The sequence below is a fragment of the Sus scrofa genome, chromosome 8 (assembly GCF_000003025.6).
Source record: "Sus scrofa isolate TJ Tabasco breed Duroc chromosome 8, Sscrofa11.1, whole genome shotgun sequence".
NCBI classification, from domain to species: domain Eukaryota; kingdom Metazoa; phylum Chordata; class Mammalia; order Artiodactyla; family Suidae; genus Sus; species Sus scrofa.
The window spans coordinates 85,651,373-85,678,608 of NC_010450.4; the positions used below are offsets into that span (position 1 = coordinate 85,651,373).

At 38.1% G+C, this 27,236-nt stretch overlaps 1 protein-coding gene across 9 annotated transcripts in view; it reads right to left on the reverse strand.

The window, feature by feature from the left end:
* Positions 15,591–27,236, reverse strand: part of IL15 (interleukin 15) — a 74,018-nt gene continuing 62,372 nt past the window's right edge. For 4 of the 9 annotated variants that reach the window (XM_013978872.2, XM_005666853.3, XM_013978869.2 and 1 more), the window contains 6 exons: positions 26,991–27,089; positions 25,782–25,879; positions 24,392–24,476; positions 21,095–21,139; positions 18,579–18,716; positions 16,698–17,104 (listed from right to left, as the gene is read on the reverse strand). In XM_013978872.2, the coding sequence (XP_013834326.1) occupies positions 16,994–17,104; positions 18,579–18,716; positions 21,095–21,139; positions 24,392–24,476; positions 25,782–25,879; positions 26,991–27,002 (489 nt within the window). In that variant the 5' untranslated portion in view covers positions 27,003–27,089 and the 3' untranslated portion in view covers positions 16,698–16,993. 9 annotated transcript variants of the gene reach the window in all.

Genomic DNA, 27,236 nt, shown 5'->3' on the forward strand with positions numbered 1-27,236 from the left:
AACTATTTAAGAGTTACTGTGCTGCTTCTATATGTGCAGATCCAAATCTCGGTGACACAAACATCAACAAGCTCACAAGAGGATGGCACTTTAAACATTTACAAAGAGATCTGAATCTGCCAAGGGACAAGACACATGCATCCTCAGGTCAGCAACTTCTCTCCCATTAGGCAAGACAAGAGGGAGCCAGCTTTTATTTGGAGATTTGCTCCTTGTACAGCAAGCCAGAGCAGAGAGAGCAAATTCAAATGTTTAGTGAGGCTCAAGATCTGAGAGGCATCTGAGTACATGTGTCAATGTGAGAGGAATACGGGCATCTTTGGCAATGAGTAATTCAAATCTTAGCCAAGAAAGCCTTTTTTCAGGGAGTAGACATGTGAGATTTCCCAGCATTTGTTTGCTTCGGTGCCTCCTCTTTATCTTTTCTCCATTTATGATCAAACTCCTTATCAGAAACTCCTTTTTCAGTTATGTTATATTATACCCATTCAGTTATATTATATCCATTCAGTTATATTCCACTCATTGCTTTTTCAAGAGAGCCTTTGCAGAGTTCCTGGTGGCCTAGCAGGCTAAGGATCTGCCATTGTCATTGCTGTGGCCAAAAAATAAATAAATAAAAATTTTTAAAAAAGCCTTTGAAAAACCTTGAATTCACCACTCTGTGCAGGGTAAAACTTTCACTCACATTTTGTTCCATTTCTAAACTCTAAAGTTATTTTTCCACATAATTACTTTTTCATACCACTAATACCAGCAGAATGTTCTTAGTCTGCTGAAGTAACAAGAATAATAAGCACATGAAGAAGAAAGAATAGAGTCTAGACTGAGATAAAAGTATATATTTAGAAAACAGTCATTTAGTAAAATATGATTGATTAATTTGGGGGAAAAATAACAAGAGGAGACGCTACACATTATTCCTTGAACCAAAGTAAAGGGTCAAATTATTTCAGAACTAAAACATAACCAAAAATCTATCTGTAGGAAAGACACATGGACTTGAGTTTGGGCTGAAGAAATCCTTTGCAAGCAAGATACAAGGATCAGAAATATAAATAAAATATTGGATCTATTTAACCACAACCACATAGACATTAAAAACTTCCTGTCAAAAACAGAACAAATGTACTTGATCAATATGCTCTGAGTTCTTTGTATGCTCACAGCCCCTTTGAAGGAAGTGACCATAGATGTTTTATTTTAGTACTCACTCTCTACTCTAGGTTTCACTAACGAAAGAGGATGTACAAAAGAAAAGATGGCAAATGAAGATGTCAGTCAAATTAATATCGTCCAGTGCCAAATACCATCCCTGCCTTCACCCCCTTCATATACACACTGACACACTGGAACATTTTGCTCAGACCAGGAGTCTTAGGCTGGACTTCTTATTTCTTAATCCCTAACCTTTGAACCCCACTCTATTTACCCACCAACCATGAGAACCTGGAACCAAGAGAAAGAATTCTGTTTTCAACTCACGCATCTACTCAGTCACAGTCGGAACAAGGAGAGCAGAAAGTATGGCTGGTTTAAAGACATCTAGATAGATGGTCAGGCCTAGGATGAATGCAAGGTGCTGAAAGAATGAGAGAAGGCTGGAGGCCACAATGCACACATAACTGACTTTGAATTTAAACATCCTAACTACTAGTGGAAAGAGCGCTCTGATCAATTAGATCAGCATTCTTCCTCCTAGGAGAGGGTGAAGAATGGGGTACAAATGTTCAGGTGTATTTCTCCCAACATTTCCCTGAGCGAGGAAGCTGGGACATGCTCAATCTTTCTTATCAGGATGGGCAGAAATGAGAAAAAGAAAGGGCCCATTCAGCAGTACTGCCTCTTTAAATTTATTCGTTTTTCTTTAAAAAAAAAAACTTAAAAGAATATTTAAATGTACGCAAAAAGATTTGTCTCAAGGATATTCATTGAAGACAGAGTTTATAACCATGAAAGGATGTAAAGCTACCCATGCTCAGTGATAGAATGTAAAAAAGGGTTTTAAGTAAGAATGTTACACTAATATAATAGATCTTCCTTTGACCCATTAAAATAAGGTTCACAACAAATTAGGTGGAAATAATTCATAAAATATTATAAATGATATAACTTTATTTTTATATTTAATGAGTGTACATGCACGAGAATGGGAAGCTTATAAAAATGGTTGTTCCCGGTGATCATCTCCAAGTGGTCGTACGATGTGTGATTTTATTTTTTCTTTATTAGAATCTCAATTGCTTAATCTTCCCATAACAAACATACAGAACTTACAGAATATAAGAAAAAGATAATAAAAGAAGAACAGCTGAGTAGGTCAATTACAATAAGCGGCACAGCTGTGTCAGGAACTGGGGAATAATGAAAATGTTGAGTTTAGGTAGGAACCACTTCCAAACAACTCAGTAACTGATTCAGAAAGCTTAGTCTGGACCATCTATTAGGAATTGCTATGAGTTTCACTTATATATGTCTCTTCTAAAGTAAACGTTACCTGGTTTTACCTTTTCCTTTTTGACCCTAGGTTACTCACGTTCACTTTCAAATGAACTTTATGGAGACCTACAGATTGATTCATCTATCCAACTAGTCATACACATTTGCAGGTGGAATGAATGCATGTTTTTGTTTGTTTGTTTTTTTGTCTTTTTGCCTTTTCTAGGGCCACACCCGTGGCAGTCGAATCGGAGCTGTAGCCCCCGGCCTACACCAGAGCAAGAGCAATGCTTGATCCAAGCCGCGTCTGCAACCTACACCACAGCTCATGGCAACGCCGGATCCTTAACCCACTGAGCAAGGCCAGGGATCGAACCCGCAACCTCATGGTTCCTAGTCGGATTCGTTAACCACTGAGCCGCGATGGGAACTCCTGAATACATGTTTTACTAGTGCCCTAAGGATGCGAAAAAGAACAAGACTTCTCCCGAGAGAAACTTGCAGCATACTTGTTGCCTATTTTGGGAAACAAATCATGCCTTCTAGAAACAACTTGATTATACTCCTAAGATAATATGATGTAGCATGATGCATAGATTTTTACTGAGGACTATGAAGAGTGAGATGAATTTGGAGGTCCTAGAATGTCATAAAAGATTCTTGGAGGAGGAGTTCCCGTCGTGGCGCAGTGGTTAACGAATCCGACTAGGAACCATGAGGTTGCGGGCTCGATCCCTGCCCTTGCTCAGTGGGTTAACGATCCGGCGTTGCCCCGAGTTGCTGTGGCTCTGGCGTAGGCTGGCGGCTACAGCTCCGATTGGACCCCTAGCCTGGGAACCTCCATATGCCTCGGGAGCGGCCCAAAGAAATAGCAAAAAGACAAAAAAAAAAAAAAAAAAAGAAAGAAAGAAAAAGAAAAAGATTCTTGGAGGAGATGCAGCTTACCCTGAGCCTTACAGAGTACACAGGATTTGGATTTGCAGAAATGAAGGACTTAGTTATTCCATGATGGCACCACAGATGAAGTTAGCGGAGGGGAAATTTTTAGGCAGAGAGATGAGGTTGGACAATTAAAGTGAACTCATTTAAGGGAAAGTTTTAGAATTCAAACTGAGGAATTTTTATTTTATTTAAAAAATTTAGAAAAAAAAATTGAACTGGTTCCATAATTCAAATTTCTATAGTTCTCCCATGATTTTTGCCATGGAGCCCATATTTTGGATACTGTGGGGGAGCTCAAGACTGATGTTTTTCTGTTTTACCACTTCTTGGCAATATTGCCCCAATGAAATTCTCTCAAAGACCAGCAGGAACCTTGAACCCTTACCACTCTCCAACCACACAGAAACAATCTGTAAACCCCAAGATGTCACAGGGTTAGACTCAAAGATGTTCTAGAGCACTGTATTAAGAAGGAATGAATTGTGTGTGTGTGTGTGTGTGTGTGTGTGTGTATGGTCTGGCGTCGGGGTGGGGGTGTCTTTTGACTCTCCTTTTATCTACGGATTCTCCATTTCTTGTGGAGCTGGTAATATAAGTCACTTGAACAATTCTTAGGCTGGGTAGCCAAGCTAACAGTCCTCTAACTAAGGATTAAGGAAATGTTCCATTGCTTATTTGATTTTTCTGATTGTTTATTTTCTCTCTCAATCTTGGTGCTGAGCATTGAGATTCAGGGGGTGAGGGGGGACCATTAGTGCCATCATCCAGCAGAGCTGGCAAAAATTCTATACTGGGGCTTGGAGGTGGCAAATTCCAAGCTAGTGCAGCTGCTAATATAAGTTCCTATCTGCCTTCTTCTTTTGCACATGCTTTCTCAGAAACTTCTCTGGAAAAGCTGGTATTGGCAGCCAGGATTTGTGCTCTAGTCCAGGGTGTCTATGATGACTCTTCAGTGTAAAATACAAGTGTTCAACTTATAAAACCAGCTCATACAACTCAACATCCCCAAACCCCAAACAATCCAATTTTAAAAATGGGCAGAAGAACTGAATAGGTATTTTTCCAAAGAGGAAATGCAGATGCTCCAACTGGCATGTGAAAAGATGCTCAGCATTGTTAATTACCAGGGAAATGCAAATCAAAATCATAATGAGATATCACCCCACACTTGTCAGAGTGGCTAACACCAAAAAGACTACAAATAATAAATGTTGGAGAGGATACAGGGGAAAAAGGAACTCCTACATGGTATTGGCGAGAATGTAAATTAGTGAAGCAGCTGTGGAAAACAGTACGGAGATGTGCGAAAAAACTAAACACAGAACTACCATGTGACCCAGTAATTCTACTCCCGGGTATATATCCAAAAAAAGGCAAAAACCCTAAATGAAGAAAATACATGCACCCCAATGTTCATAACAGCATTATTTACAATAGCCAAATATGGAAGCAACCAAAGTGTCCATCAACAGAAGAATGCATAAAGACAACATGGTATAACTACACAATGGAATACTACTCAGCCATGAAAAGAATGAAATTTTGCCTTTTGCAGCTACATGGATGGACTTAGAGGTCATTATGCTAAGTGAAATAAGTCAGACAAAGACAAATACTGTATAATATCACTTATATGTGGAATCTGAAAGAACTCAACAAACTAGTGAACATAACAAAAAAGAAGCAGACTCATAGATATAGAGAACAAACTAGTGGTTACCAGTGGGGAGAAGGAAGAGAGAAGGGGCAATACTGGGTAGGGGGAATAAGAGCTATTATGGGATTATATGAAATCATGTGTGTGAAACCTTTGAAAATTGTAAAGCACTATAGAATTTAATGGATTTTTCATTCGATAAGAAAATAAAATACAAGTGTCATGGTTTTCCAGGAGTTGCACACTCAAATGGCTGCAGAAAGCAGAGAATTACACAGAGGTGAAAACCAGGCAGGTGTGGTGGGGCCCATGACTGCAGGGAGCCTATCCTATTGATGTAAGAAATATCAGACTGAGCCAAGTATTTTACAGAACTACAAAGTGACCTCAAAAAGTCATCAAAATCTTTCAGGTATGTCTGAAATCTCAAGGACACAAAAGAATCTAAGCCACTCTCAAAGACTACCAGGAAAGTTAGACGTCTTGCATTCTTGATAATTCTTCCCATAATGTGGCAGCCTCCATGCCAGATGAGCCACCGGAATTTCCCGACAGGTTGTTTAGGACCCAGCCTCGCTGTGGACCCTGCCTTCCTTTTCAAACACCAATCATCATTCAGTTTGATTAATTTTCCTGTGTGCAGTTGCCAGGACATTAAAGCAAAATCATCCAAAGTAACAATTTTGTTCTTAAGTTATTTGAAGAAACAGCTGTACAGAAAAGGTCAAATTATTAGTCCTTCGGGTAAATGATGGTAGGGAGAAATGAAAAATAATTTTGTACTTGTTCTAATAGAGAACAGTCTGTGCAGCACTTTTAAGGTCAAAAGATCAGAAAAACTTTATTCCAATATGAGCCTGGAATGACCAGATATATACACTGAAAAGGGTGCTTGCCTTCTTCCATTCTTCTGTAAGAGTGGGGAAGATGGAACAGTAATAGGGGCAGGAAGAGAGTACCCGAGAGAAAGTGATGAAGGCAAAGTGCCAAGAGCAAAAACATCCTGACATCATGGTAAAAGTATTGGAATGTCCTTCTTCATCCACCTTTTTTTGGTAACCATCTGCTCATCCTTTAAATTTTTGATGTTACCTCCTTCAAGACACATGCTTTAACCTCCACTGGGCTCCTTTGAAGACTCTTGAGTTCCTGTAATGCTCCCAAGAATATATCTTGCAATGCGCTTCCATTTAGAACTCTATTGAATTAGAGATAGGCGAAAGGCTGACTTCTCATCCTCTTCCCCCATCTCATCCTCTTTGATGTCTGGGTAGTTATGAAAGGTAGAAAACTCAGAGTTATGACATCTGAATTTCTGTAATACGTGTGCTAGAGATCATGGGGAGATGCTGCTGTGGTTTTACATTTGCAAACTACGTCTAATGGTATTACCAATCTGACGATAAATTTGCTGTGGGAATTTGTTGGCCATGAAACACATTCTATTAGCCATCCTACCAATGTTTCCATATACTTAAATTATTTCTAGAATCAAAGGATATTTCACTGCCCCAATTTCTAGCTAAGAGCAATAATCAGGTTTGTTCTTGCCATCAAAGGGCATAGTAAAAAATTTAAATCCTTACTTTATCAATGTGATAATTGACTTACTGAAACATCATATGATGTTTCCATAAGCTGTTTCATTTTTAAAGATTAGTTCTTCCAATTGTTTCTTTGAGGTCCTAACAATGAATTTTACTCTGCTGTATTTTCCTGCCTCTAATTATCAGTGGCTAAGCAAATGCATGGCCATATGCAACCAGTGCAGTATTGAAGAAACTAATGAAGACCTCTTCAGTTATATCTGGACTCTCAGGTATTTGGAAAGTTCCTCTCAAGGGGGTCACACCACTCACTAACGATAGCTAAAGTCCCTTGGGACATCAAAACTTTCACTGAAGAACTAATACCCAGACATTGCATATATAAGTCAAATCTGACATTTTTAGACAAAGACTTTAAAATTAAACAATAGTGCTATCAACCACAAAAAAACTCCCCCTCCCCAGTAAGTACTCAGAACTCTTTCAGAAAGGAGGAGGAAAACACTCTCTGACCCATGTCCCAGAAAAAAGAAAGTGACCTTTTTTGGGGGGATGGTATCCACCAAATTAATGGCTGTGGCTTCTGGGGAGATTGCAGAGGCAGCATGCATTGTCACTGATGTACTTGCTAGCTCAGGGGTCCCTGTGGAAAGAGTATTCACTTTGTAGCTAATGTAAATTACAATGCTTGTCTTTGTATTTCAGTGATTTGAAGTGACATTCTATTAAAGGTGTTCTTGACATAAACAGGATTAGGTGGTAATGGGAGAATTAAACAAGAATTATGCTTGGCTGATAACCTTGAGCCTAATAGTCTTCAAGAATAACACAACAGTCTTTCTTTCTCTCCATTTTTTTTAGTTATTTTTTTTGTTGGAGTTTTGTTTTTCAAGTGGCAACTTAAAGAAATGAAAAGTTGTAGATTAGGACTTTTGTTTTCTACATTTGTTTACTACCAACTTAGAGATTTTTAATCAGTGATGAGAGCTTGATAGTAGGTCACATTAATGCAAATTTCATGTTCATCACGACCCTGTTAACTTTGCTAATAAAATAGTAGAGACCAAATTGTCCTGCATTTGTAGCTTAATGATGAGAGCATGAAATCATTCATTAGCAAGGGTAGTGAACTAAACTATAAAAAAGAAAAGAATAACCTTGACCTAGTCCAAAGCATTTAAGTCTCCAGCTCCATCCAATTCTTGGCAATCCTGATGCAATGAAACTTAAACATATTTGATTCTTGACAATCTGAGAAGGACAAAAAACTAGATTGAGTAACCAAGGTCATACATTAAATCAATAATTAATGTAAATAATGTAAGTGATTACATTCAGCAGCAATGAGGTAGATAAAGTCTAGCAGATAGAATAGCTTGAAAATGAGTTGGGAGAGAGGATAAGAACTTGAGAATATTGCAATATTTGCTCTAATAGGTGACAATTAACCAATATGAGCTGGTGCACGGAGTTCCTGTTGTGGCTCCATGGAAATGAATCTAACTAGTAAATGTGAGGATGCAGGTTTGATCCGTGGCCTTGCTCAGTGGGTTGAGGATCCAGCATGGCCATGAGCTGTGGTGTAGTTTGCAGATGTGGCTAAGGCCAGCAGCTGTAGCTTAGGCCAGCAGCTGTAGCTCTGATTCAACACCTGGCCTGGGAACTTCTATATGCCACAGGTGTGGCACTAAAGAGAAAAAAAAAAAAAAAAAAAAGTGCGAAGAAGTGTTGAAGTTAAAATAGGGGTGAGAAAGGGCAGTGGTTAAATTGACTTAAAGGCAGAATTACCCAGGGCAACCAGGTGCTAAGCCGAAACCACAATAAATAGACACTTTGTTTTGGTAGTTTACTGGCAGCATTTGATGGGTAGAAAATACTAGAGTTCTAATTCTGCTTGATACCAGGAAGTATTAAAATAGAATGTTTCAAGGAAATTCTGTGCACATGTAATACTGGATTTATATCCAACCTGAGGCTATCCTCAGACTTGCTGATTATAACACCTCACTAGAGTAACAGGAAACTACAAAGTGCCTCAGAGGAAGGGGAGGGAAGAAAGTTACTTTGTATCTACCCTGTGCCAAGAAATGCAGTCAGCATCTAATTTAATTCACAACCATCCTGGTAGTGGACAATATTGTTACTGTCTTTTTGGAGACAAGAAAATAGGCTTGGAATGGTTAGGCAACTTGCCAAGTCTCAGATGACTGAAATCAGACCTGGTTCCACAGTGTCCATTCAATTAGGTGCTGGCCTCCAGGAATAGATTGGAGGCAAAAGCTCTCTGATGTCAAACCTTTGTTTCTCCAAGTGTGATCCATGAACCAACACCATCACATCTCTTGGGAGCTAATGAGTCAGAATCTGCGTTTTAACAAGATCCTGAAATGGACATTAAAGTATGAACGCCAGTTTCACAAGATACAACACTGCCTGACTTTAACACGAAGAAGAAGGGAATTCCTAGAGAGGCAAATTTAAAACATTTTGATTCATGGAACATGCCACAATCTGATGAAAAATGTGGACTCACTCCTGAAAAACAACATATGCCCATGGATATACATTGAAATTTACTTCCTAAGGGATGCACACCCCTGGAAACCCACTCATGGACAATTCAGTTATCAGTAGATGTCAATTAAAAGATGCCTTTGAGAGGCAATTACGGTAACAGAGAAATCAAAGCAGTATAAAGAGTTTGAAATGTGAAAAACCATGGCAAAAGAAAAAACCTTACTCTTTCAATTAGCAACACATAAATAACTGACTAGCAACTAATAATTAAATTTTAATAAAATGGAAACATCTGCAAAAGATATAATTTAGACAACTACTAAATCAGACCATAGATGGAAACTTTTGTTTTATTCCTTTTTTTCTTTATTTTTGAATCAAGTACTTAACTCAAAAAGAAGAAATTTCAAAGTTAAAGATATTAGGCACATTCAGTAAATGATTTCATGAATGACCTAAAATCTGAATTTGCTAAACTATTACATCTCATGGTTTGCTGTCTTTTTCCGTTTCAAATATTAAACACAAATCAAAATCGAGGTAAGATTCAGTTTCCTAATCTTTGCAATCATGGTGTTACCATTATTTATTTAAATCTATTTAAAGAATATGCAAGACAAGAGAGGTGAAAACAAGGCTGAACTCTTTAGAAATCACTGTCAACTGAATGCATTAGAGTCGATGGCCAACCACATAACTGAGGTCTCCAAATCAACTTCAATGTAGAATAAAATGCTTATTAAAGGTAAGTAATAGGAGTTCCCTCGTGGCGCAGTGGTTAACGAATCCGACTAGGAACCATGAGGTCGAGGGTTCGGTCCCTGCCCTTGCTCAGTGGGTTAACGATCCGGCGTTGCCGTGAGCTGTGGTGTAGGTTGCAGACGTGGCTCGGATCCTGCGTTGCTGTGGCTCTGGCGTAGGCCTGTGGCTACAGCTCCGATTAGACCCCTAGCCTGGGAACCTCCATATGCCGTGGGAGCGGCCCAAGAAATAGCAAAAAGCAAAAAAAAAAAAAAAAGTAAGTAATAAATATGAGCTAATTTGCAGACTACATGTTTATTATTTAAAACTACAACCTGAGCTATTGTTTAAGACTTATACTTCTAAAAAATATTTTTTTTTCAGGGAAGCGTATTCTACCAACGGTATTGTTTAGAACCACTGCATTTAGTGATCATAAAGGCAGACAGACTTTCAGTAAGTTTTATCATTGTTTTTTAGTTCTCCAAAGACAATGGACCCACTTGAAGCCTACACCTGGGGCTTTGATACCCGCCCTCAGTATAACACTGCTTGCACATATTCATCCTCTAGAGTACAGTCTATGTTTGTTGTTGGAGATAAAATATAGATGACTAAAAAATGAAATGAACCCTTAGGGACAAGTTGGCTCTGCTGAGAAAAAGTATGGCCTCCTGGGAAACCAAGTTTCTTCAAACAGGGAAATTCTAAAGTCCAATCAGATGCCTTTCAGAGTTATGATCTCACTGTGGTGACGTGGGATTATATCTGGTTAGAGCTCAGAAGACCTCTCCACGAGGAGAAAGCATTTCGTCTGTTTTGCAAACCTGTTCATTCTTACCAAAGGAAAAATGCCTTCTACAATGGCCATATCACGCATTAAAAAGCCATTCAGCTGAGAAACAGGAAATAGCATCATTGTGCTATTTATTAGATGAAGTCTGTGCCTGGTGTTATCTTTCTATTTCCAGGGAGAGCTGCTTTGATAATCTTCATGCTCTTGACCTGTGAAGTACTGAAAAATCAAGGCCAAGTGACCAGCAAAGACAATAACCATTTAAAAGAGTGCTGCCTTATGTCTGCAATTTGAATTGAGTGTCTCTGCTATATAAAGCATGATATTTTTCTTATAATGCTGCAGTGTGGATAACAGGTCTGTGGTTTTCAATTCTTTAGTAAACTCTGGGACACCAAGAGCTTACATTATATTGAAAAGAGTGGATTTCTTTTCAGATGAAATGTTTAAAGCAATGCTATTAATATTGCTGTGTATAACAGCTGCCTCTATTTATTCATAAATACAGCACAAACATCTTACATGTCAAGAGGAGAGGATTTTCTTTTACTATAAAAAGATAATTAATTCAGGCTGAATAAACTTAATGACACATTTGCCATCTGGGCAAAGCAAACAAAACACCAGAATAGAATTATGTGAAGAAAAAATAATCAAAATATGGAATAAAAATACATGCTTAAACTCTGTTTGGCTTTCCTTAACAACAGATAATTTTCCACCCCAAGTATTATGCTCGTGCTTATTTGAAAGGAAACATAAAAGACAATGGGGCCTAGAAAAATACCCAACTGAATGGGCACAAAAAAATTTCAGGTGATTTCTTTCTTTTTTGTCTTTTACATATCAGAAACATTGGCAAAATGTTTCATAGGTTCTGCCTCTCTTCATCTCTACCCATGAGGGACAGAAACTCTTATCAAATAAAAGAATACAGATAAAAGTGCTTTGTGAACGTTTACGAATCATCAAAGTATATGAGGATCACTGTTATTTCCACCAGCCTCCGTGTGTCCTCAGAGAGCAGAACTTATAGACACACACGGGGCTTTGGCTTTATTAAATCAGCTCAGGGCATGGAACCTGGCTGGTGACCATGATCTTTAAAACCCTTGAAAAAATGATACTTGTCCTGCGGAGCCGTCACTGTACTGACATTCTTGTCTCGCCCTTAGGCTCTGAACTGTCACTAAGATTCAGAAATGTTGCTCCTTTCTTATTCTCTCCTTTTTTTTTTTCTTTGTCTTTTTGCCATTCCTTGCGCCACTCCCGTGGCACATGGAGGTTCCCAGGCTAGGGGTCGAATCAGAGCTGAAGCCGCCCGCCTACACCACAGCCACAGCAACGTGGGATCCGAGCCGCGTCTATGACCTACACCACAGCTCACGGCAATGCCGGATCCCCAACCCACTGAGCAAGGCCAGGGATCGAACCTGCAACCTCATGGTTCCTAGTCAGATTTGTTAATCACTGAGCCACGACGGGAACCCCCGCCCCAATTTTTCTTAATGAGGATGGATGACTTCCCTTCTATCCAATAGTTCTCATGAAAAAGTGGTTTAGAAAGTCCTTCTTTCAAGAAGACTTCTTGGTCCTCAGATTTTGACCACAAGACAGTTCTGACTGTCCTCAGATACCAATGCTGAATTTATATGTCAACCCTCATAATCTTGGACTCTAAAGTCATATGTGCTGCAAATAGATGTATTGTTTTCGACTGTGAACAAATAATTACTTAAATTGATCTCCATTAGGTGTTGCAAGGAATTCATTAAATGACCACAATAATGAGGCCCATGTAAGATGCTGTTATGAGAAATGATTTTTATTATCCTGTATTTAGCAGTAAGGAGATTTTAATTCCAACTCTTCTCTCAACACTTCCTATATTTTTCACACGAGTCAGAATAAGGATCCCCTTTTTTGGAGTATAAAGAAATATTCTTTTCAGAACCTATATAACCACTTGATATTTACCTTACCAGCTTCTTCTAGTGCTTTTTCTTCTAGTGCCTTCCTTCTGCCCTTTGAATATGCCATAACCTTCCTGATGGAAGGTCTGGCAGCCAGTTTCTCTGATTGATTCTTTATAATTCACATCAGGGCTCAGATGACCATTGTCTCAGAGTCTCTGACATCTTGAAAGCATCTGTTCTTCTCTTTATATGTTCACCTGGTGACCTTCATAGAATTGAAAATATCTGAATAAGCACTCCAGTGATTAATTTGATAATATGACTTTTCCTGTTGGAATGTAAACGCCATGAGGTCTGTGGTCTTATCCACAGCTGCAATGGCAGCACCTAGCATACAGAAGGTTCAATAAATGGGGTTACAATATGACTGACAGAGTGAATTCCTTGAAGATAGTGATAATTTACTAACCACCTGCAGGATGACACTGGATTCTCTGATGATTACATTCTGGGAGTGTTGACACAATTTGTAAAAACTAAACTATACAATTTTCAATTCTGCTTCAGTGTAACAATATCCTCTTCAACTTCTCTAATAGTGAACTTACTTTCAAATCCAGGGTTAAAGAAATAACGTATTGGACAAAATCATGACTCCTCATTAATGATTCCTTAATTTTTCCTCTACGTTGCAGTGGATAGATTATACAATGAAGGATCTTTTCAATGAAGCTGAAGTTTGCCTTGCATAATAAGTCCTTTAGTGAAGATAAAATTTAGTCATCAGACATATTCAGAAGCATTGAACCAAATCTCTATGGAAATGGGATTTCTTCGGGGCAAAATATTTATACATGACATGGATGTGTTAATCGTGACTCACATATCAATACAGAGAGCTTACGCTAAGCCTGATATAACACACATGAAGGAAAAAATGCATTCTCAGTATTTGTGTGTATGGGAGGAGGAGGGGAATCAATCCCATTCCTTAATTTTGATATTATAAGTCAGTTTGAACTTATGAGCCATTGACTCTGATGGACAGAAACAGTAACATATCTAAACATATAAGCCTTTCTCACAATGACAGCAATAGCAGCAAAATAAGAAAAAAATTACATCGATTCTTTGTTCTAAGATAAAGAATGAGAGTCTATAAAACTAGACTTGCGATTGGATTTTAAGGATCTCTAGATTCATAAATTATATATTGGTTCTGTTTGTTTTTCCATGTCCCCTGTCTTCTAGTCCATTTTGCTTATTGCCAGGGAGAGTGTAGAAATAATATCCTCTCACATATCTTTTTTTTTTTTTTGGCTTTTTTTAGGGTGGCACCTCAGCATATGGAGGTTCCCAGGCTAGGGGTCAAATCGGAGCTACAGCTGCCAGCCTATACCACAGCCACAGCCACACCAGATCTGAGCTGTGTCTGTGACCTACACAGCTACAGCTCACAGCAATACCAGAATCGTTAACCCACTGAGGGAGGCCAGAGATCAAACCCGCAACCTCATGATTCCTAGTTGGATTCATTTCCACTGCACCACAACAGGAACTCCGAGTCTTGACTTTTTGAATATGATACCTCAAACCATTGCAATTGCCGTCTTAATAGTCATATCAAACTGTCAACTTCCACTGAGTTACTGGGGCATAAAAACCCTAAGATCTTTTTTGCTGGATCCAGCTGCATCTTCCTTATTCTTTACTCACGCAGTTCATTACTGTGGCCCATGTACAGAAGTCTTTGTGTATCCTTATTAATTTTCATCTTGTTACACGGATGCTTTCTTCTACACTGAGGGAATTGTAAATCTTCATGCTGTTACATACTTTGCATATTCCATAAATTTGATAAGCAAGCTTCCTATCTTTATCCAAATGACAGAGCAGAATATTGTACCACAAGAACCAAAAGAAGAGCGAGAAGCATGATCATGATGGTGTTTAACAAATGCCACCATTCCATCTGGATGACTTTTATCTCAGAGCAAAATACTGTCATATTTTGGACATTATTATTTACTTCTGGAAAGATTATAATAAAATCAGAACTCCTGTGATGCATTTGGGTTTAATACACAAGTAAAATTTTTTACGTATTACAAGAGGTTTACCTCCAATATTTATCCAAAAAAGTCTGTATTTTAACTTTAAAATTTTCTGATACAATAAAACAAATGCATTGTCAAAAAATTCATTTCAAATTAAATTAAAAACAAACAAACAAACCAAAAGAGAAAAACCACCACACTTTGAGGGCTGCCAAATACTATTTGTCTAGATTCACATCAGGGAGCAAACTGAGGGCTAACACATGATTCTTCGAAAATGAAATGGAACACAGGTCTCTCCAAAACTAACTTGAAATAATTTTTTTTTTTTTTTTGGTCTTTTTAGGGCCACATCTGCGGCACATGGAAGTTCCCAGGCTAGGGATAGAATCGGAGCTACAGCGGCTGGCCTATACCACAACCATAGTAACAAAAGATCTGAGCTGTGTCTGTAACCTACACCACAGATCACAGAAACGCCGGATCCTTAACCCACTGAATGAAGCCAGGGATGGAACCTGCATCCTCATGGATACTAGTCGGATTTGTTTCTGCTGCGTCATGACAGGAACTCCTTGAAAGAAATTTTAAAGCATACATTGACTAGAATGATGAGATACATGAGCCATTGGGCAGTACTTTATGCACCAGTAACTCAATGTAAGTTGACAGTTTAATATGACTACTAAGGGGCAACTGCAAGGAGTTCCCTTTGTGGCTCGGTGGGTTAAGAACCTACTAGTATCCATGAGGATTCAGGTTCCATCCCTGGCCTCACTCAGTGGGTTAAGGTCCGGAGGCCTTGCCACTAGCTGTGGGTAGTGGATGCAGCTCACATCCTCCATTGCTGTGGCTGCAGTGTAGGCCAGGAGCTGCAGCTCCAATTCTATCTCTGGCCTGGGAACTTTCATATGCTGCTGGTACGACCCTAAAAAGGAAAAAATAAAACAAAATAAGAAGGCAACTGCGGTTGTTGGCTACTTTAAAAATATAGGTCAGTATTTTAAAAGTGTGGCCAATGGTATAAGGTACATTATTTGGGGCACTGGGTAAAAAAAGAATGTTTCAATAGAGAAATGGTTTGTACTGTGAAATGGGGAGAAATGGATTCTTAGGATTCAATTCCTACTCTGTAGTCTCTCAGTGAAGATTGCCAGAAGTGGACCAGGGGAAAGAAATTTGTGATGAGAAGGAGACTATGTCATTTCAGCCAGTTCCATTCAAGTAGAGCTTGAAAATTTTAGATGGTTTACTAAAAAAAAAAAAAAAAAAAAAAAAGAAAGAAAGAAAGAAAGAAGCAGCAATTATTTTATGCCAGATTACATTGGCTCTAACTCATCAGCAGTTTTTATTTTACAAACATGGCAAAAACAATGTGGAAAAATAAAATACCCATACTTGGGAAAGCATGAAATATAAACAACTTAGTTCATATACTTTTTTGATACACGATGCCCCCTGTCAGTGAGAATTTATTATTCCCACCCCACCTACCATTGACGGCTGCCTATTCCATGCCAGGCACTTGTAATTTCTTTTTTCTTTTTGTCTTTTTTAGGGCCGCACCCACGGGATGCAGAGGTTCCTAGGATAGGTGTTGAATTGGAGCTGCAGCCACTGGCCTGCGCCGCAGCCACAGCAATGCGGGATCCTAGACGCATCTGTGACCTATACCACAACTCATGGCAACACCGGATCCTTAACCCACTGAGCGAGGCCAGGGATCAAACCCGTGTCCTCATGGATACTAGTCGGGTTTGTTAACTGCTGAGCCACGATGCGAACTCTGAGGCACTTGTAATTTCTCTCTTTCATAGAAGTGCTTTATATATCAATAGCTAAATTACAGAATAAAGTGCTGGTTTCCTAGTTCCTCCTTTCTCATTGGTAGTCAGTTCTTCCACTAAGGGCTACATCTAACAGAGAAGTAAACGAAGCCTGCAGTTAATGGTCCACACTGGTTAGGGCACTGTCTTTACGTGTAGCAGCGGTGCCTCGCCCCACTGGTTGTTCACTAATTTGACGATCTCTCTTGAACCCAACACTCTATTTTCTTATAAGTGGTAAAATATCAGTGGAGTTACGAAGGATAAAATATGTACAGAATTTTATTCAACATTTTACATTATGCTACAAATATGTACAAGTTCAATAATAAATTAAAAATAAATGAATAAAATAAGTCTGAGAACAGTTCCTGGACACTGTATGCAATGCCATTTTTTTGTCCTCCAAGAGCTCATCTGATCCAAGATGCTGAGCATCTTCTTGCTAGAAGAACTTGTTTTGGCACCACATTTGAAATGCTGAGCGCTTCGCTGCCTCTAAGCAGTGGCAAGATGTTCGTTAATAATAGAAACGCTGACAAGGATCAGTTGCAATCAAGAAGGGTTGATGAACATTTGCACGATATGTATAAAACTCTTCAAAAATTCGTTAATATTTTTTTCCTCCAGCTCCTCACATTCTTTGCATCCAGATTCAGTTTTATACTGCCAAACAAAAAGAAAGGATTAGATGGGAAAGTCTACCATACGCCTTTCCTAGGAACATCGTGTACTTGAACCAGGGGGGAGGTCTTGAGTCATAAGAACATTGACAAATTAATATCCTATTAGGAAGAACTAGGGGAAAAGAGATCTAGGAGATTTGGTACAGGCTGACTTGTCCTAGACTGGATTCCAGATACTGGAAAAAAATCAGACATGGCTATGGGACTATGAATTTCCTGCTTAGAGCACTTCCATGGTTTCTAGTCATCTATCCTAGCACGAAATCCACGATTCCTTGCATGGCATGCAGGCCCTCCTTGAGCTGTGTCTTGCCTATTTCTTTCACCTTTCTTGCAGCTGAAAATTTATACCTGGGAACACTGGGCTCCTGCCTTTGGCCTCCATGTGCACATCGGGCTATCCGAGGTTTGTGCTTTTCTCTCTGCCTGTTCCATGCTTCTGTTTTAGCTCCTACTACTTATACTTAATATCACTCAGGTACTGACTCCAGTAGGAAGGCTTTTTTGAACCTAGGAGCTCCTGGGATGAACTAAGTGTCCCACCTCTACATTCTCAGAACCCCTTGTTTAGATTCTATCTGTATTATACCATGTATTATGTATTATACAGAGTTTTATGCCTTTCATACCACTACTCTCTAGGTTTTTCCAGGAGGGTAAGGCCATGTGTTTTGACTTCCTTAACATATAGAACAGGGCTTGGCACAGAGTATGCACTCAGTCATTACTAGCTGAATTGAACTATTTCAGTGAATATCAAAAATCGTTGTACTTTAAACACAGTTTCATGAATAAGTAGAATATTCTAAATGTAGCAATCAAAAATAGACTTTCTAGAGATCATCTGAACCATGAAAGCTGTACCAGCAAAAATCAAAATTAGATTTTCCACCCATTAAATGTTTGAAATTCAGATTCACCAATATTTATCAAGCACATCCTGCATGCCAGGCACTGTCATATCCCATATAATGCTGTCCTATTTGATCTGGGAAATAATTGTGTCAGATGGGTAAGGCAGAGATATTAAATGAATCATCTCAGCTGACATAATCAGTGAAATTCTCCATGTCCAGGTCTTCTGACTGTGCAGTCCTGCCCATCCTTTTGCTGCATGTGCCACACTATGTCAGGATGCGGGACTCTAAAATGTACATTAAGAGTTCCCCATGGATGTTGTTATGAGCTGTCTGTCACTCGGCTCAATCTTTCAACCAATAACAGATAACATATCACAAAAGTCTTTTAAACATTAATATATTCATTTCAGAAATAGATCAAGTATCCAGTATATGCCAAGCATTGTTCTGGGAGTTGGAAAATGGTGTTTAAAAAAAAAAAGAAAAAATAGGAGTTCCTGTCATGGCTCAGCAGTAATGAACCTGCCTAGTCTCCATGAGGATACAGCTTCGACCCCTGGCCTTGAAGTTCTGCATAACTGCTGGGTAACTCACCTCAATGGACGATAAACTGCTGTTTGCAAGGATGATAAGGTTTTCTACTGTATCACTAATGTCTGAATTTCTGGACTCTTGCAAAATGACGCGTAACTCCAGGAGAAAGCACTTCATCGCTGTTACTTTGCAATTGGGCTAAAAGAATTACGAAGAACCATTGTGGAAACAAAAATGATTATTTTCTGATTATTCAGTTTCACATAGATGTAAGTTGGTTTTTTTATTTTTAATTTTTATTATGATTGATTTACAATGTTCTATCAATTTCTGTTGTACAGAAAAGTGACCCGGCATTCTCACATTATTCTCCATCATGTTCCATCGCAAGTGATTAGATATACAGTTCCCTGTGCTATATGGCAGGATCTCAATTTTGCTTTTTTAAAAAGTCAATCCAACTATTTGATAAAGAAACACAGTACCCCTAAGGAATTCTACCTAGGAAGCAACCTGATTTTTTTTTTTTCTCTCTCTTTTGGCTTTGAAATCAAAACCCAATCAAACTAAGAACAAAACAGAAAGGATGGTGATATTGTGCAAAAGAAAACATAATAACCCTAGAAAATATGGAAATCATAGAGCACTTTTTCCTCACTAAGCACATTTCCTCTGTGGAAAAGGGTGCTAATACTGACCTGAGACTCTCAGTACATTAATATAGACGGCGCATAGGGAAGAGTTTTTTAGAATCAGATCCTATTGGTAACATGTTAAACAGTGGTAGCTGCTAGTCATACTATTCCTGCAAATTCCAAAGTTCTGGAGGCAGGCATGATTCCAAGAAATTTCTTAGAAAAATAAAAGCACGAGTATGATCTCTTCACAGGCTGGCCACATCAGAAAGGCACCTTGCAGGTCTCACAAAAAATACATTTCCCACAATGATTAATTTAATGAAAACCTGAACTTCATACAAAAGAAGCATTTAATGAACATGCGGCAATTTGAACACAACTTGTCTGATTTTCTGTGCTCAATACCTGGGACCCTTGCAGACCCTTGACAAGTGCTCACTAAATAAATGAATGAATAAAGACTGGATAGAGTTCCCTGTGCTGTACAGCAGGACCTCATTGCTTACCCATTCTAAACGTAATAGCCTGCATTTACCAACCCCAAACTCCCAGTTCATCCCACTCCCTCCTCTCTTCCCCTTGGCAACCTCAAATCTGCCTGTGAGTCTGTTCCTGTTTTGTAGATAAGTTCAATGTGTGACTGGGCCACTATGCTATACAGCAAAATTGGCACAACACTATAAGTTAACTATATTCCTAATAAATAAACAATAAAAAGTGAATGAGTGAATGAATGAATAAAGGAACACACCCACTGGGCCTGGCCTCGGCAAGCTTCCTTATTCCCCCCATAGTAGCTGCTCCAGATTGAAAGGGTAATTGCTGTCACCACGTTGATAACAACATAAATTAAAAAAAAATAAATTAAATAATAACACTGAGAATATTTAGTGCCTTCCAAGAAACATATCTAGGTAGTGGCTGAGTCAGGGTTTAAATCTACATTCCAATCTCAGCTTCTTTCTACCACCAAGAGTTGAAGGGTTATCTTCTTGCAAAAAAGCGTCTCAGGATTCCAAGAGTTGGTGGTTAATTGATTACTTTCTACTTTGAAGAAAATGCAAAGAAAAATGGAAAACATGCTGAAGCCAAAAGAGGGAGACAATTCCTAGGAGCAGCACCACCCAAGTGGTTGATGGAAGATCTGTTTTTTTCTAGTTTCTGGCTGTGGCTTCTTTCCAATGCTTAGAAAGTCTTAGAACCTTCTATTTCAGAAGAGTTCTAATTAAGGAAAAACAGAGAGAGGACTCACTGTTTGGAATGCACACACATAGAGTTTATTTTCTACGAGGTGAAGAAATCGGGGATTGGTTTCCTGGTTTTTAGTAATCAATCCAGAGGGAAAGGACTAGCAACAGGACTGAAATCCTACATGCCTTAGGTATTGTCAGCATATTAATGAAACAAGTTATAGATCATTTTTGAATTATGATAGATTTTAAGGATAATGTTACTTCTTTTCTCACACAGAGAGTAACAAGTTAGAATCCTTTTCTGACAGTTGTAGAGATTTGGGAAAAATGTAAAGCATCAATGTACTTCAACAATTTATTAAAAATATGATTAAAAGTGACAACACACTGTAGTACTGGAAACAACTGATACTTTTAAACTGAATGACTTGGTTCTTGCATTTATTGCATCCTGATCTAATTGCACCATAGAAGTGTATGCTATATTTAGTCTGACAAGGAAGGGAAAGGCTTTTGTATATCTTGATTTGGCAACGATGCTACAATGAAAACACACATGTATCTCTTTCTTTCCAAGACCCACAACCTCAACAATTACACATAAAATTCACTGATCATATGCTGTGAGGACAGGCCAAAAGTTAGATTTAAAAGGTATATATATTTCAGTAAGTTTATGAAAATATGTTTCTTAGACCTTTGAAAACTGGAAAATATAGCAATATTGAAAACAGACTATACTCACATGAGCATCACTTTCAGTATACAATGTGGCATCCATATGTATAGACTGAAAGGAAACAAAATTAGATAATATGAAAAACTATGCCCTGCTTTAGGTACAATGAGAACGACCTGCTGAAAACATTAAATTAAGCTTCTAAATTAAGTTCTTTATTTTGAGATAATTTTAGACTCACATGGAATTATAAGAGAAAATACAGAGAAATCCTGGGTACCCCTTCACCATCTCCCCCAGTGATGACATCCTGCATAATACAGTTCAATATAACCAGGAAATCGACATGGATACAGTATACCCACTTTATGTTTTTCATGTTTTCTGTGTATGTGCAGATGTGTATAGTTCTATGCAATTTTATTATATGTGTAAATTAATCTAATCACTCTTGCAGTTAATATACCTAACAGTCCCATCATCGTGAGAATCCTCCTGCTACTCTTTTACAGCCCAATCGCCTTCCTCCCAAAATGTTCCTCCATCATTCATCCTCCTAAACCTTGCTCTCCAAGTAATGCTTTAGTTAAATCCCACAGATCTTCATATGAAGTATTTCATTATCATTCAGTTCTATATTTTTTAAGATCCTTTGAGACTTACTCTTTGACTCATGAAATGTTTATAGGTATATCATTTAATTTCCAAGTGGAAATTTTCTAGTTGTGTTTATGTAATTGACTTTTACTTGACTCCACTGTGGTGGCAGAACATCTTTTGCATGATTCAAATTCTGATAAATGTGTTTGTATCATGGCCCAGGACATGTTCAATCGTGACAAGGGCCTGAAAAAAATATTTATTCCCTGTTATTGGGTGAAGTGTTCTATCTATGGAAATTAGATATTGCTGGTAGATGTGTTGTCCAGTTCCTCTATTTTCTTTCTCATTAATGTCTAGTAGCTCTATTACCCCAAGGAGGAGCTCAAGTCCTCAACTATTTCCGTAGATTCATCTGCTTCCCCTTTCGGTAGTATTGTTAAGTTTTGCTTCTTACATTTTGAGGCTCTGCTGTTTGGTGGGAACACATTATCATTATGTTTTCCACATTCATCTTTTACCATGATGTAATGTCTCTTATGACTCTAGTAATTTTATTTGCTATGAAGCCTACATTATGTGGTATGACTACAGCACTTCTGATTTTTCAAATTATTATGTAAATTATTGTGTGCATGTGCCTAGGTTTCCCAGAGCTGCTAGAGCAAAGTACCACAAAGTGAGTGTCATCAAACAGCAACAATTCACTTCTTAGAGTTCAAAGCCAAGGAGTCAATTGGGCCTGCTCCATCCTAGAGAACTGCTCTAGAGAACTGTCCTTCCTTATGTCTCCCAAGCCCCTTGCATCACCTGGTGATCCCTGGGTTTCCTTGGCTTGTACTGCCTCTCTCCAATCTTCTTTGGTTTGTAATTGCCTCCATTTTCACAGGGCCTTCTTCCCCGTGAGAGTCTAGGTGTCCTGCCCTCTTATTACAAGGTCAGTAGTCATTGGATTTGGGTCCAACCCTTCCCACTATAACCTCACCTTAACTAATTATATTTGCAAAGACCCATTTCCAAATAATGTTATATTCTGAGGTTCTACATAGGCATGAATGGGCAGGGGCACTATACAACCCACTACATCATGGCATATTCTTTTCTCTTTTAATTTAAACCTACCTGTCATTACATATACCTATCATTATATATCATATATATACATTTGAGGCAAATTCTTTGTAGACAGAATAAATTGGTTTGCATTTAGTTATCATTTAAACCAATCTCTGTCTTTTATTTGTGTTCCTTTTCTCCTCTCCTTCCAGGATATTAATGCTAGGAATTCTGGGTCTTTTATTGTGCAAAGATCCCTGAGCCTTTATTTACTTGTTTTTCAGTCTGTTTTCTCACTATTATTTTATCCTCAAGTTGACTCTCTTTCTTCTGTCATATTCATTCTGCTAATAAGCCTCTCTAGTTTGTTTTATATTTCAGTTATTGTATTTTTCAGTTCTATCATTTCCATTTGGTGCCTTCTACATATTGTATTTTCTTTGCTAGGACTTTCTGGTTTCTTTTTTTCAGTTGTTCTGAGGATATTTGTAAATGCCTGCTGGCACATCTTCATGGTGGCTTTAAATCCTTGTCAAAAATTCCAACAGCTAATCCATCTCCGTTTCAGAGTCTGTTTCATCATCTCTTCTCATTCAAGTTGTGATTTTCTTGCTTCTTGGCTTGAAAGTGATTTTCAATTGTATTCTAGTATTTTGGCTATTATGTTAGGAGGCCCTGTGTCCTATTTAAATCTTCTATTTTAGCATGCAGCCACCCTGTGTAGGCTTAGTATGCAAATTCTGACTTAGTTCACAAGCTGTGATTCCAATAATGGTTTAGTTTTAAGAATCTTTGTGATGCTAATTTGGACAGCTTGCTTCTCCTGCTGCCCCTGTTGCATCATCACACCATAGGAGGACCCACATTTGTCTCCTCTACAAGTTCTGCCAGGCCAGCTAGTGTCTCCAGGTGGGAAAAGGGTTCTCTTGTCCATGGAAGAGAGAGCCCTTCCCCGGGTCAGGCCTTTCCCCCTATAGGGGCCACCAAATTGTTGCAGAGACATGTTTCTCTGAAAACTCCATCTTGTCCTTCTTTACTTTATCCCATCTTCTTGCCTTAGTTTATCCCATCTTCCTGCTTGGAAAAAACAGTCACAGAGATGGAAATGACTTAAGCTTAAGAATTGTTATGTGCCTAGAGGTCAGAGTAAGAGCTTAACCTTTTACCAGCTAAGTGGTTTTCAAAATAGTAAAAGCAAACAAACCCTCTATCATCCATCCATAGCCACTCCTCACTTGATCTCATCTAAAGAGCACAATAAAAGTGTGTGGTTTCTTGAGGCAGTGCTCTTGGTCCCTGAGACCTTGGGTCCCCTGGTTCCCACCTTTACTTAAGATAAATGTCTCTGTGTCTTGTTTTATGTTAACTTTTTTCCTTAAGTTCCACAGCACCTGTTCTTCAGCCCCATCCTGCTGAGCTGGTCTCGGCACCAAATTACTTAGTTTTTCTGGCAGAAAAAAAGAGTTTCTTTGGCCTGTGGTGACAGAGAGCTCTTTATGTTGTGCCACCTATACATTGAATTTTAAAGATAATTACAATCTGAAAATTCTAAGTAAAAGATTTCATTTGAGGCTCTATGAGGTGCACAGACTCTACAGAGATAATATTGTTTCAAGTGAGATTTCATTAAGAATGACAGCAAAACACAGGGATTAGCACACTCCTTAGCAATTAAACCAGATATTTTATGGAAAAATGAGTACTCACTCGAATAAGATCTTCAATTTTTTTCAAATCACTTATTACGTGCTGCCAGGTTGCTTCTGTTTTAGGAAGACCTGCACTGATACAGCTGAAAGCAAAAGGAAAGAGCAAAGCCTTTTGAGTGAGCATAATATTGTCTCGATGAATACTACAGGCAAAAGAGCCATCAAAACTTTTTTATTCCGACATGTGAAAGTATGAGTGTTATCCCTGCCGTTGTGCATTCAACAGCCTTGCAGATCAATATTAACACCGAACACACAGGACAACTTTGATGCTATAGGATAGCTTGTTGACCAGTCTGGATTAGAGAAAAGCCTATTTGGACGGACAACGTATAAATAACCCTGGTGCAATTTATCACAATAAAAATAAAAACAGTACATGATGCATGGCAATGCTCAGTAAATGTTTTTGAATGAATCAACTACTTTAAGTAGAGGTATCATTGGACTTTTAAGTCTAATAAATTGTATAATTCATAAAATAAGAAATAATCTTTTTCGCATAATGATTCTGACAGTAAATAAGTATTTTTATAGTAAGTTAAACATGCCTCTTGTAGGCTCCTTGTACCAGCTTTCTCCATAAATATTATGGACTTGAGCCTTATCTAGTCATAAAACTAGATCACATAACTTATTTATTTTGGTAAAACAGAAATGTCAGGACACATACGCTGACTAAGTGACTTTGGAAGAAGTCTTAGAGCTTCAGGGAAAACAGTTGCTCAGTAATGGATCTTCATGAGAGCCAATACAATTCTTTTTTGTGAGGGGAAGGTACCCTCACAAATCAATAGTTCCCCGTAGCATGAAGGCATTAGTAGAGTAAAACTGAACTGGGAATCAGCTTACATAACTTGAGTTGAGTGCTTAGAGCCAACTTAGTGTAGGGTATTAGCTGTATCTAACAGAGAAGAAAAAAGTTAATAAGCATGGTAAAATATGAATGTTTATTAGGAGGAAAAACAAAGGGCCTAAAGAAAGAAATGGTTTAAACCAAGCTAGGATAGGCCTCAAAGGGTGAGAAGTCAGTGCCAGGGAGAGATTTTAAAAAAGTATTGTGAGTCCTAAATATCTATTTTTTCTCACTGCTGTGAAAATCACATAGGATGTTAATACAGAATGCACTTTCAAATTTAGTTAGATACCAAGTTCAGTTTATTTGCAGGATATGATATTTGTTTGGAATATTACAACGCTATAGAAATGCTCTGTGGGATGTTTACCAAACCTCTGAATCTCATGATCTGCCCTCTATCATACCCCAAATACTGAGTACCTGAAGGATGTAAGCAAATTGAACATAAACCAATTTAATAGATAAGATACTAAAGAACAATGATCATGGCCATTAACATGATAATATTTATGATGAAAGACAAAATTACCCCAAAATGAAGACATGAATGCCAGCCTCAGTTAAAAAATGACTGTTCAGAAGTAAACACAAGTAGCACTGGATGCAAGTACTTCTCAAATATGGTTTCTGAAAAGTATAATCACAGACAAAGTCGGTAAATTTTTTTAGTTAAAAATCGATATTTAAAATAATACCTTATCAAAATGTAAATTTATCACAATTTAAAAATTCCTTAGTAGAATTCATGAAATCAGAATTGATCTTTTCTGTTTTCTTCCCCATCTTCAGCTCTGTTTCCCATGTGCAAAATTCTTTAATATGTATTTCACCAGAGGCACTTCACTGACTATATATATATATAAATATACATTGGCCATGCCCATGGCATGCAGAAGTTCTGGGGCCAGGGATTGAATCTGTGCCACATCAGTGACCTGAGCACAACAGTGACAACGCCGGATCCTCCTTAACCCGCTGTGTCTCCTTAATGACAATAATTTAAAGAAAATATACATATTTACTAATTTACTATATGCCAATATCACCACTTAATTTGTTTTTATTATCCTTAAACTTCTCTCTCATCCTTCTTTCCTTTTTAATTGTCCAACATATTTCATACAGCACAGATTAACAACATGAATGAATTATTAATATAGGCGTGCCCCTTACATATTAATTTCATGTAATGATATGAAAATTAATTACACATTAATATCATTTGGAGAAAAACTGGATAGAAAAAGAACCAACCAAAGATATTCTATGCCATCCTAAGGGTCAATACATAATCATTTTTCTGAGTGATTTGGGAAAATCGCTTATCTTGGAACTTCCCAGAGTTTTAATACATCTGCCTGTCTTTTTTATATTGTCAAAGCCTTTACAACTTCAGGGAGTAGCGTTAACTTGACCATTTAATAACTAAGAATCTGTGCCTTCATATAGTCTGCACTGAGGGGCTGAATAACACCCAGATTTGCCATCAAAGACTACATAACTTACTGAGTAGACAGACACATAAAGAACAAAATAAGGTGAGATACATAAAACGATACATTTAGAAGAACATAAAGAGCACATCGGGGTGTTAACAGACTTAACCTGTTTCATTTATTTTCAGAATAGGAACAATCCTTATGTGAACAGACATCTGTGACATTCCAAGATCTTTAGAGAAGAGTTATAAAACTTATTAAGAAAAGCTCATATACTATCACTACGTAATTTTTCTTACCAAAATTCTCATTACTCAATGCCAGGATAAATCCTTAAGTACTGAAGAAGAGCTGGCTATGGCATTGGGTTTCCAACAGCTGTCCATCCAGGATACTTCCTACAATACAACCCAGAGAAAAGATGATCCATTAAAAATACCCATTATTTTTAAACTGGTAAAATTGAAGTGTTCAGGGTTTACCTGAATGCTTTGTAGTGTTTCATGCCTTCATGCCTTTGCCCATTATTTTCCCTCTACCTGGAA